Source organism: Bactrocera oleae, chromosome 3 (genome assembly GCF_042242935.1).
Source record: "Bactrocera oleae isolate idBacOlea1 chromosome 3, idBacOlea1, whole genome shotgun sequence".
Classification (NCBI taxonomy): domain Eukaryota; kingdom Metazoa; phylum Arthropoda; class Insecta; order Diptera; family Tephritidae; genus Bactrocera; species Bactrocera oleae.
Genome location: NC_091537.1, coordinates 51,169,973 through 51,183,452, shown reverse-complemented (window position 1 = coordinate 51,183,452; position 13,480 = coordinate 51,169,973). Strand labels below are relative to the sequence as shown.

The following is a 13,480-nucleotide window of genomic DNA, read 5'->3' as shown; positions in this document are numbered from 1 at the left end:
ATTCAGTACCTAGGAGCTTGAATAGTTTTGATTCGATTTAGGGAATTTTTGATCACAAAGTTGCATACTTTAAACGTATTATTCACGCAAAGTTTTACCCCGATATAATCATTGTTGCTTGATATGCATGGTGGAAAGTGAAAGAATCAGATGGAATTAAAAATTGTGTTATATGGGGAATAGGCGTGGTTGTAGTCCGATTGCGCCCATTTTGCACTGTAACATAGAAATATGAAAAGAACGTTACGCTTCGAATTTGGTTTGAAATCGGTTGAGCAGATCCCATGATATGGGGTTTCGCCTAAAAGTGGGCAGTACCACGCCCACTGACTAATTTTGACCGCGGTTCCTATAAAGTCATCTCATAGTATCCCAGAGATAAAATGTAATGTCTCTGTCGTGTTTAGGGCTTGGTTTATCGCGCTTTTAGTATTTTTTAACAGCACCGTTATATGGGGAGTGGGCGGGCTTGTCACCCGCTTTCACCGATTTTCACACCGTCATTAGAGGTGCTAAAACCATTTGCTCCCAGTGAATTTGGCTATAATAGCTTTAGCGGTTTAGGAGATATGCACATTAAACTTATTAGGGGCGAGACCACGCCCTCTTTTTAAAAAACATTTTAATTGCAGATGCCCCTCCCTAATGTGATCCTTTGTACCAAATAACAGTCGTGTATCTTATTGCGGAGCTTAGTTATGGCAATTTATATGTTTTTGAATAATGGCATTTTGTGGGCGTGGCAGTGGTCCGATTACGCCCATCTGGTACCAAGAAACATGTGTACCAAGTTTCCAGAAGATATCTCAATTTTTACTCAAGTTACAGCTTGCGCGGACGGACGGACATACGGATAGACAGACGGACGGACAGACAGTCAGGCCTGATCTTTTATATATGCATTACCCTATATCTAACTCGATTAGTTTAAGGAGATATAAACAACCGTTAGGTTAACAAAACTATTATACTCTGTAGCAACAAGTTGCGAGAGTATAAAGAGAAATTTACTAATTTCGAATAGTTATAAAGTCAAACGGATTATTCCAAAAGTGAAAGCTTTAGTACACTTGACGCAATCTATTTCTACTATATCCTTTTAGGTAAAAAAAAAAACCAAATTATAATAAACAATAATATACAAATTAAATTTAAAATAAATAACTTACAATAATATTTAAGCTAACACAGTTGGTTTTTGAACAACTACCTTTCAAATTTTGCGCAACAATTACAACAGTGATGCGTTTTCGAAGTTTCAATTATGGCAAAAGTGACAGGTTTGAAATAGTTGCATCATGCATACCACGCAGTTTGCGTTACTGAAAACGCTCAAAGTGAAAGTTTCCATCGATCGTCTGAAGTGAGCTTTTATCTCACCACCACCGACTGTATACCATAGGATGACGGTACGGTGGCAACACCTCCAACTATAAAGACCCATCCACATACAACTTTCCTCGCTTTATTTGACAGTTCATACTGAAACAACGAAGCGCAGAAAACAAAAGGGTATGTCACAATGAATGCGTTAAATTCAGTGCTTCTCTCCTAAAAATTGACGACGGTTGCTGGGCAAAGCTAAAAAATATAAATGACTGACCTAAAGCGAAGCAAAACTTCTATGTTGACCATAATACGTTTTGGGGACATAGCGCGAGTCATTATTACAACTAGCTATGTATATATGCACATACACATAGCCAATAAAGTCTGCGTTCACCCGACACTATTTTTTAAGTGAAGTAAAAACACAATGTAAATAGGTAATTCAGTTCATATATTCTACATGTTTTTTTTTCTCCACACAAAAACGTATATTCCTATTTTAATTTTTGTGATAACGGGATTTTGGTGTAAGGAGAAGTAAACATAGGCACCATTAAGTCTGCGTTCCGCTTTAAAATTAGTTACAAAGCTGCGTTGTTTTAAAACCTCGCTCAATTGATTTGGCGTTGATCTTACCAACTTATCTCATAACACTTCGCAAATCCTCTTTACTTGTTATTGTATGCTGACGAATTATTTTTTCCAACAGATCCTATAGATATAGCTGCTCAATAGGATTGAGGTCAGCTGATTGAGGGGGCGTTTTAAGTTGTCTAGGAGCATTGTACAAGAGCCAAAGTCTAACTATTTCGCAGTATGCTTCGGGTCATTATCTTGTTGGAACCAAGATTCTCTGCACTTTTTTTCAAATTGTTTTTTTAAAATGTTCAACAAACCCCATTTATCCATTGTGGATGAAATAAATTCAAGCTGACCCACACCACCAGCCGGCCTGCAACCCCACACCATAATTCCGCCACCTTCGTGTTTAACTTTACCAACAAGATTTTGCTTTTCAAGGGCAGTTCCTGACTTGCGCCACACAATTTGTCGACGTTTTATGCTAAAAATACAAAATTTACTTTCATCCGAAAATATTACTTGTCTCCAGAATTCCGGCGAGTTATTTATATAATTATGAGCAAAACCAATACGCTTTCGCCTGTTTACAAGTGAAATATATGGTTTCTTTCGAGCGACTCTACCATGATATCCAGCTTTTCGTAAAATTTTTTAGCAGTTTCGGCACAAATTGTTTTTTAATGGTTATATATACGTTTTCAATAATCTTTGTGGACGTAATTCGAGGGTTAACTTTCCCCATATTTATAACTTTCCGTTCTTCCCGGGCTGATAATATTTTCGGACGGCCAGATCGCGGTTTTGACATTAAAAGTCCGGTTTTTTTTTAATTGTTTATGACGCCCTGGACAGAAGAATACGTTCTTCCAATAGTTTGCCCAATTTTTCTGAAACTTTCGCCATCTTTCCACAACTTAATGATAATTTTTCTTTCCGACAGACTAATTTCTTTTCCTTTGGTTTCCATTTTTTTAAATATTATTAAAACGCGTCCCGAGCTCTTTAAACGACTAATTATATTAAGACACAATAGCCGAATTTGGTTTAGAATGCTGGAAAATACACATAGTATAAGAATAATTATAATGAATAATAACACAATATATAATGTTTTCACAGGTGTAAAACAAATATACATTAAAATCTAAATTTAAAAAAAAATGTATACATAATATCACGTAGTGGACGGCAATTTAGATTTCAAAAAGCACACTAAAACTGTTTGTTTTTTGTACAAATAATAAAACTCGGGCTTTTAAAAATTAAAAAAAACTTTAGTTTACTTGTCGAATATTCTAAATATTCTGCATTGCATCGACAGTATTCAGACATAAACAAAAAATGTTACAATAGGCGTGTTTTATTTGACCAGCACGTTAAGCTATTAGCTTATTTTGTATGGGAGACTTAGCCAACATATTTATATTGGCTTGTCGAAAGCTATTTTAGCTTGTATGTATATTGAACTAGTCATAGCGCCTGTTTGCTCCCTTGAATCGTTTAAAAATTTTAAGAGAATGACAAAAATATATATGTGTTGAATGGAAAAATTAGAAATTTAATTGTTTTACAAATGTATTTTTTGGAAAAAAAAGATTTCATATTTTAAGATAATTGTTGCACATAGTTTATTTACCAATTCAATAATAAAATATGAACAATAATAAATACATATGCTTATAATTATCATTAAACTAATAACCATACACATCTAAACATTTGTTTCTATTTAATAACTATTTTCCATAATTTTTAAAACTTATGTTTTGAATACTACTTTGCTAAATTGAAGTTTACGCAAATTGGCATTACGCATGTACATGTTGCCTATTCAAAATTGGTGTACAAATCAAAACTGCTCTGACAAACCACCAAAATTACAGCTAATTGCTAGCAATGTATGGCATGAAATATATTCAGACATCAATTACTAAACATAAGCAATATGCAGTCTCTATCGGCAATATTGTTAGCAATTCAGATTTTTAGCATTGGTTAATTGCCTGTCGAGATGCCCCTTTACGTTGCTCGAACGCACCCATTCTGCCCTATTTCTGAGTCAATATGAAATGTAGTTTGACGTGATTTATTCGAATGCTTGAGGGCAAGATGCAAATGAACTTCACCCACGCATATGTAATGCTTGAGGCAATAATTTGATCGTATCCAAGGTTTTTTATAAAGACGGCGCTAGGAATGGCAAAAAACAAAAAAATTATTAACCGATTAATGAATTAGATAATTAATTGCAGGAGCAAAACAGTGATTTCAATAAATTGCAATATATTAATCGATCAATCATCCCTTTCGATAATTTCTTTTATAATGTTAAAAAAATGAAATAGCTTCATTTCAATTTTTTTTATAGATTATAACCGCATACATTACATATATCATACAAAAGTGACATAATAATTATACATATTTTCTATCAAACTCCTGCTACTGAACAGAAGTGCCTTATTACTTTCTTCAATTGCTTTCGATACGGCATTATTGCTGGTATTTCACTGCGACACCGAAAATGTATGAAAAACTTATCTATGCATCTTTTACAATAATTCATTTATGCTTAAGCTTTATATGCTGAATCACGATGGATGTTTTATTAGAAATCTTCTGCTTTTTCGCACAAAGAGTATATATTACAAAATTTGCATCGTCGGTTGTTGTGAAACATTTCCATATTTTACTGTACACAGAAAAAAACACTTTTTTACATTGAAATTGGGATTGGTAAATTTTGAAGCAAGATCTATCCCGAATTTCGATATAAAGAAAATGTTGTGATTAATTTAGTAATTAATCGAATAATCAGAACAAAAAATTCGATGCCATCCCTAGATAGGAAGTCGGTTCTACTCCGTCGAAATTAGCAGCGTAGTAATGAAATCGAAACAGAAAATTACTGGAGCTTGCCATATCAGGTGAGAACCACGTCCTCTTAACAAAATATTTTGTGACCAAATCTTGATCCGCGATGACTCTGTGAGTCATTATCAGCACCGTACACCGACTATACAAAATTTTGAGCCGTTCGCCTTAATACTGTGCGATAGAAATAAAAGAAAACAAATGGCTTTTTCGGTAATTCAATAAATACAGGCAACGATGCGTAGTTGCGCTGTTGATTTTATGCTGGCTGATGCCCTTGCATGAACTAGGAGTTAATCATGAAGATGAGAGCAGAAGAGGATGAGGCGCTACCGCAGCAGAAGTTACGTCCTCAGTAAGAAGACTTCTAGAAGAAGCAGTTGAAGAAATAACAGTGAGGACCAGCGCCCCAAACACTCGGGAACAAATACGCGCATATGTGACATTGACAGCAGACAAAGCAAACAGTATACTTAAGGAAGGTCACATAAAAATAGGATGGATCAGCTGCAGAATGAAGCTCATGAAAGAAGTCAAAAAATGCTACAGATGATTCAACTTTGGTCACCTACAGTGGAAGTGCAAAGGGCCTGATAGGAAAGGCCAAGAATTATGCTGAAAAGATTGCACAAATACACCGAGCTGTTGCCTCTGTGTGGAACAAAAGCATAGCCAAACAGACCATATCCCAGGGTCTCGCGCGTGTGAGTTGTACCGGGAACAAATGGGGATATGAAGATCCTGCAGTGTAACATGCACAGAAGCAAAACCGCTGACTCCCTGCTACCACAGCTCATTCTGGAATTCGGAACCGAAGTAGCAATCATCAGCGAGCAATAAAGGATAGTGCAAGACGGAACATGGTTGGAGGACATCACCGCAACAGCGGCAATATGGCTAACGGAAAGCAGCGGCTTCAAAACAACAAGCAGCGGGAAAGGAAAGGGTTTTGTCTGGATAAGCAACGAAAACATCACGATAATTAGCTGCTACCTGACACCGAGCGATCCTATCTCAGAATTCCAAGCAAAGCTCGATGCCATTGAGGATGCCGCGCATCACCCAAATCGGCACTTAATCATAGCCGGAGATTTCAACGCCAAGGCCATGGAATGGAGCACACCGACAACAAATTCGAGGGGACGCAAAATCCTTGACATGGCAGCTAGATTAGGACTTGGCGTTGCCAACAGAGGATCCCAAACAACTTTCAGAAGGCCGGGATGCAACGACACAACTCCCGATATTACGCTGGTATCTGAAGGATTCGCAAACCAGCTACGCGAATGGAAAGTGCTAGAAGACTACACAGGTAGCGATCACCAATACATATCCTACCTCATAGGTCCAGACAAAAGTCAAGCAACAACTAAAAGAAGAGGAACACGTAAATGGAACCTTCACGGAACACTGGACAGCATCACAGAGGCATGTAAGGCAGCCATGCCCAAAATAAAAGGCGGGCATCCAAAGAAAGCAGTTTATTGGTGGACGGACGAAAGACGTAATACGGCTAGAAGAAGAGGAAGAAACGAAATGGAAGAGCATAAGGAATATAAAGCTGCGAAAACTGAGCTGAAAGACGCAATAATAAAGGCAAAGAAAGATAAATGGGAAGAGCTACGTAGCGATATAAACAAAAATCATTGGGGTCTCGGATACAAGATCGTAATGAGAAAGCTCGGGGCGAAACCGTCAATTCCAGAGTTAAACGTTGCAGCCATGGAGCACATCGTAAACAGTCTGTTCCCAACCCATGTCCTGGGAAGAGACCCACCAGAGTATATGCAAGAGATCTCATGCCCACCGTTCACTCTGGAGAAAATGAGCATGGCCGCAAGAACTTTAAAGAACAAAAAAGTCCCCGGCCTTGACGGTATACCAGTGGAAGTGATAAAGCTAATCGCCCCAGAACGTCCTCACTTACTGTTATCCATGTATAATGCATGTTTGAACGAGGGCATCTTCCCAGAAGTATGGAAGAGACAACATCTGACCCTGATAAGTAAAGGAAAAGGAAACCCAGAAACACCATCAGCATACAGACCTCTGTGCATGCTAGATACAGTAGGAAAGTTACTAAAAAGGCTGTTGAAACCCCGCATAACAGGCGCCATAAACAACGCTGGAGGCTTATCAGAGCGACAACGTGGCTTCAGGCCAGGCAGGTGGTCCACAATCGGAGCCGTTGAAGACGTCGTGCGCAGCGTGGACGAAGCCAATCGGAAGAACAACTCCTCGAAGCCAATAGTCCTCCTCGCAACAATAGACATAAGAAACGCATTCAATAGCGCAAAATGGATAAATATGATAGATGCACTAGAAAGCCGATTCAAAACGCCCCCCTAAGTGATGAAAATGATACGAAGCTATCTTAAAGACAGGGAAGTGGACCAGACCTATGGAACGTCAGATACGACGGAATTTTAAACGTCGAAATGCCAGACGACTGCTGCCTCGTTGGGTACGCGGACGACATCGCAGCCGTCATAACAGCTCGTAATACCGACATAGCCAGACGCAGACTTACACAAGTCATGCTGCGAGCACAGACATGGTTGGACTCACACGGCCTTAGCCTATCCGAAAAGCAATTTGTGGACTTTATCAAACAAGTCTCACCTGAGATTGTACAAAAGTACGCGCCCCAAGGCATTAATTGGCAATTCATCCCCCCAAGTGCTCCTCATATGGGTGGTTTATGGGAATCAGCTGTAAAAAGCTTCAAATCCCACCTCAAAAAAGTAGCTGGAAATTACAATTTCAATTACGAAGAATTTACAACATTACTAATCCGTATCGAAGCCGTTCTCAATTCACGGCCACTAACGACACTCTCGCAAGATCCCTCAGATTTGACAGCCCTAACTCCAGGGCATTTTCTCAAAGGAACACCCATTCTGGCCATACCTGAGCCAGGCGTGGAGTCGCTATCCTTGTTAAATCGATGGGAAAGGATCAAAATTCTCCATCATGACTTTAGCCGTCGATGGAAAGAAGAATATTTAAAGGACCTCCACAAGAGGTACCGCTGGAAAACTCCCGAAAAGGCGCACAAAGCTTGGAGATTTTGTCTTAATTAATGACGATTGTCTTCCCCCTACAGAATGGCGACTTGGTTGCATAGAGAAGCTACATCATGGTTCCGACGGTCATATACGAGTAGTTGACCTTCGTACTCGAAACGGAACGCTAACCAGACCGCTCGTTAAACTATGCTTCCTGCCAATCTCAATAATAGCGAAAACGCATGTAGTTAACCATCCGTTCAATAATAGCTACAAGAAAAAAATCTAAATATCCGTCTAAATAACCGAAAACAGAAATAAAAACCGCAAATATAATATGACAAATTACAATCATATATACTAATAAAATAATGGGTAGACTAATACGATCACCAAACCAAATAAAGTTGGTCATATATAGAAAGATATCCATACTCTATACCACTGAATCGTAACCAAACATGCCCTTTTCTCCATACAGATAGATATGGATACTGAGATGCATTCCACCCCAACGCCAACAATGCGATCGGCCATCACTGCGCCTCGCCTTGGGATTATGCCAACCGCGGCGCCCCGAACACCAGCCGCAACCGCACCGTCAACTACCGCTCGTAATAGTATTCGAGCATCCGCAGCCGTTCCGTCTCCACCAGAGGCGCCCCATCGCATCCGATGCCCCCTTTGTTGCCGTCCACACAAGTTGCAGCACTGTGGGCTATTAAAGGGCATGTCGCCGACACAACGCCAGCAGGTTGCCCAGCCTGCCCCACGAATCCGCGGCGCAAACCGACCGCAGCAAACCAATCGTGTGACACGTCGCCGAAGAACAGCACCCCGATCGGAGTCCCGTCCATGGCGTCAGCACAACGTAGCATCGACTAGGCGTAGGCCGAACTATCGCCGCACTTCCGGACTCAGCAACGTTGTGGCAACGTTGCAACAGCTACAGCGACTGCTAGGCTGAACATTCGACTAGGGGGGCCGCGGTGGGCCAAATGAGTTAAAACGCACTGACGTACTGGGCTCAAATTCAGCACGCTGCTAAAAAGTCAGCCAATATAACCATGTCGCTTTCAAGACTTATGGCAAACATCGGAGGTCCGCTTGCAAGCAGAAGGAAACTGCTCATGGACACAACACAGTCAGTGCTATTATATGGTAGTGAACTATGGGCCGATACATTAAATGTGAAACATAGACGGAAAGTAGTTGCTAAGGTGCAGAGAACAGCAGCCCTGAGAGTCGCCTCGATTTACCGCACTGTATCCGAATCCGCAGTGCTAGTGATAAGCTGCGTAATCCCAATAGATCTACTGGCAAAGGAGAGAAGACAACTCTGGTTATGGAAGAAAAATGGAACGGAAATACACATGCAAACAAGACAACAAGCAAAGAAGCAAACACTCGAATTTTGGCAAGATCGGTGGACAAGGGAGCGCAAAGGGAGATGGACCGCCAAATTGATCAAAGATATAGAGACATGGCATAGTAGAAAACACGGCGAGGTGAACTACTACCTAACACAGATGCTCTCCGGCCACGGATATTTTCGAAAATACTTGTATAACATGGGTAAAGCCGAGAGCCCTGCATGTATTTCCGGAGACGAACCACTCGATGATGCAAATCATACCACCTTTAAGTGCCATCGATGGAATGAAGCTCGGAGAACTCTAGAGAACAAAGTTGGAGAACTAAACACGGAAAACCTAATAGCGAAAATGATAGCTAGCGGCGAAAACTGGCAACAAATTGCCTCATACGTGGAACATGTACTACGCATCAAGAAAAGGGACATGGACGCGGACCCTCCGAACAATTCCACTCCATAGAAGATAGTCAGCCTGATGCTGGCTACAAACCAGTGGGCATCCCTGGACGCAGAGAGAGTAGAAACTGACCCGCTATGGGTCCATCTTGGAAACCTTGCTCTGAAGTAATGCGAAAGCGGTCCCGGGGCAAGGTAAAAATCCATGATAGAAGGGGGGAGTGTTTTAGTGGGTACACCACTCACGTAGGATGACGATCCTTATATGGTGCGAAGGCATTTTAAACCCTCCTTACGGCCTAAAAAAAAACAAAAAACCTGTTAAAATCGGCGCTTTTGAAAATTTGCATTTTCAAACATAAAAATGTGCAAAATACTTATTAACATTCTCACTGACGAGTAAGATAGCCAAAATTATCGATTTATATTAGAAAGGTACAAAAAGATTATAAATCGTGTAAAAAAAGAAATTTATTAATTGCGAATAGTTTTGAAATCAAACGGATTATTCCAAAAGTGATAGCTTTAGTACATTTGACGCAATTTATTTCTACTATATCCTATAAATTTAAAAAAAATCCACAAGTATAATAAAACAATAATGCAAAAATTACATGTAACATAAATAACTTACAATAATATTTAAGCTAGCATAGTTGGTTTTTTTGCCCCTTCTTTCCAAATGTTTCAAGTTTTGCGCAAAGTTGTTGTAACACTGATGCTTTTTCAAAGTTTCAATTTTGGCAAAGGTGCCAGGTTTGCTTTTTTGAAATGTTTGCATCATGCATACTACGCAGTTTGCGTTACCTAAAACGCTTGAAGTGAAAGTTTCCATCGATCGTCTGAAGTGAGCTTTTATCTCACCACCTACGACTATATACCATTATACCATAGGATGAGGGTACGGTGGGAACACTACCAACTATAAAGGCCCATTCACATACAACTTTCCTCGCTTTACGTGACAGTTCATACTGAAACAACGAAGCGCAGAAAACAATGAACGCGTTGTATTCAGTGCTTCTCTCTTATAAAAATGACGACGGTTGCTGGGCAAAGCTTAAAAGATGAGAGTTGCCCAACATTTTGCTTGGCTTCGCGTCGAAAACTTTTTATGTGAACGTATTCGTACAATAGCGTACAAAAAATTTAAATGATAAATCAAAATGTCAAAACAAATGATCAACGTAAATCGAGGCGAAAATCTATATGAATTGGCCATAATACGTTTTGGGCGTACTATGTGTCATTAATCAACTAGCTACATACATATGTACATATGTATATAATTATATCCTTATAAGTGCCTCTATTAGTTTTAATAAAATTTGCAATCGTGGTTTCCTTGCGTGATCATATTTTCTTATTTGAAATTTAATTAGAAGATTTTTCCATAGATGTAATTTTTGACCTTTAATAATTTACCACAATAGCCGAATTTTTTTAGTATGCTGGAAAATACACATAATATATGAATAATTATAATGAATAATAACACAAAATATAATGTTTTCACTGGTGAAAAACAAATATGCATTAAAATTTAAATTAAAAAAAATTATACATAATATCTCGTAGTGGACAGCATTTTAGATTTCATCACAAAAATATCACACTAGAACTGTTTGTTTTTTTGTAGAAATAATAAAACTCGAGCTTTTAAAAATTAAAAAAAAAACTTTAGTTTACTTGTCGACTATTCTAAATATTCTGCATTGCATCGACAGTATTCAGACATAAACAAAAAATGTTACAATAGGCGTGTTTTATTTGACCAGCACGTTAAGCTATTAGCTTTTTTGTATGGGAGACTTAGCCAACATATTTATATTGGCTTGTCGAAACCTATCTTAGCTTGTATGTATTTTGAACTAGTCACAGCGCCTGTTTGCTCCCTTGAACCGTTTAAAACTTTTAAGAGGATGACAAAAATATATGTATATGTATAGATTGGAGACATTAGAAATTTAATTGTTTTACAAATGTATATTTTGGAAAAATAAGATTTCATAGTTTAAGATAATTGTTGCCCATAGTTTATTTACCAATTCAATAATTAAATATGAGCAATAATAAATACATATGCTTATAATTATCATTAAACTAATAACCATACACATCTAAACATTTGTTTCTATTTAATAACTATTTTCCATAAATTTTAAAACTTATGTTTTGAGTACTACTTTGCTAAATTGGAGTTTACGCAACAAAACATAAAATATTGGAATTTCATCCTTGCTGGCATTACGCATGTACATGTTGCCTATTCAAAATTGGTGTACAAATCAAAACTGCTCTGTCAAACCACCAAAATTACAGTTAATTGCTAGCAATATATGGCATGAAATATATTCAGACATCAATTGCTAAACATAAGCAATATTCAGTCTCTCTTGGCAATATTGTTTTTATTGCCTGTCGAGATGCCCCGTTACGTTGCTCGAACGCACCCATTCTGTCGTAATGCTATAAACAGTCACCGACGTAAAACCGTAGACCGAACCAGCTGATACAACCTATCTTATGAGAGTCCAATGTGTGTGTTGGGTGCTGTTAAAATTTAATGAACTTTTAATTATTTAAAATCATTGGGTTTTGAATCGATTCGCAAAAAGTTATGGCTTTCGCTTTTGGTACCACACCTTCATCCACTCCTTCTTCTCATTCCTATTTTCATTCTTTTTTTTCAATAAAACAACAACAGCCGCATCCGATCACCACATGACAACCGGACGCTGTGAGAGTCAATATGAAATGATGTTTGACGTGATTTATTCAAATGCTTGAGGGCAAGATACAAATGAACTTCTCCCGCGCATATGTCAAGCTTGAAGCAATAATTTGATCGTATCCAAGGGTCTTTATAAAGACGACCAGGAATGGCAAAAAACAAATAACTTATTAACCGATTCATGGAAAAAAAATAAAAATAATTGCAGGAGCAAAACAGATAATCATCCCTTTCGATCATTTTTTTTATAATGTTAAAAAAATGAAATAACTTCATTTCAAATTATTTTATAGATTATAACCGCATACATTACATATATCATACAAAACTGACATAATAAATATACATATTTTCCATCAAACTCCTGCTACTGAACAGCATTGCCTTAATACTTTCTTCAATTGCGATACGGCATTATAGCTGGTATTTGACTGCGGTACCGAAAATGTATGAAAAACTTATCTATGCATCTTTTACTATAATTCATTTATGCTTAAGCTTTATATGCTGAATCATGTTGGTTGTGTTATTCGAAATCTTCTGATTTTTCCCACAAAGAGTACATTTTACAAAATTTGCATCGTCGGTTTTTGTGAAACATTTCCAAATTTTACTGTATACAGGAGCCATTTTGAACACGCGAGCTATGTATGAAAATATTGAAAGAGGAACGATGCCAGTAATAACTAGAAAATATTTACTGTATACGAATACATTGAAGCAGGAACGATTCCAATAATAACTGGAAAGATTTGTCGGTAAAAACGAGCAAGCTGTTTCCACATGTATTTGGTTTGCAACTCTTCCAGACAAAAACAGATTTTTACATTGAAATTGGGACTGGTAAATTTTTAAGCAAGATGTAGCCCTAATTTCGATATGAAAAAAATGTTGTGATTAATTTAGTAATTAATCGATTAATCAGAACAAAAAAATTCGATGCAATTAAATCGCTTTCTAAAGAAAAATGCGAGATTATTCGATGCAATTAAATCGCTTTCTAAAGAAAAATACGAGATTAAAGCTAATTGATTAATCTTGCCATCTTTAGATACGAAGTCGGTTCTACTACGTCGAAATTATCAACGTAGTAATGAAATCGAAATAGAATAATTACTATAGCTTGCCATATCAGGTGAGAACCATGTCCTCTTGACTGCTCCTCCGCGATGACTCTGTGAG

General features: G+C 38.0%; 1 protein-coding gene and 1 long non-coding RNA gene across 2 annotated transcripts; one reads left to right on the top strand and one right to left on the bottom strand.

Moving 5' to 3' along the window:
• The first annotated feature begins 5,090 nt into the window (after nt 1-5,090).
• On the top strand, nt 5,091-8,760 carry LOC138856075 (uncharacterized). The gene is made up of 3 exons (XM_070106509.1): nt 5,091-5,140; nt 5,772-6,453; nt 8,275-8,760. The coding sequence occupies exons 1-3, from the start codon at nt 5,091-5,093 to the stop codon at nt 8,758-8,760; spliced, it is 1,218 nt and encodes a 405-aa protein (XP_069962610.1).
• A 3,809-nt stretch (nt 8,761-12,569) lies between these two features.
• Nucleotides 12,570-13,160, bottom strand: LOC138855900 (uncharacterized). The gene is made up of 2 exons (XR_011395043.1): nt 13,000-13,160; nt 12,570-12,942 (listed from the first exon to the last, which is right to left on the bottom strand). It is a non-coding gene; the product is annotated as an uncharacterized lncRNA (long non-coding RNA).
• Nucleotides 13,161-13,480: the final 320 nt, after the last annotated feature.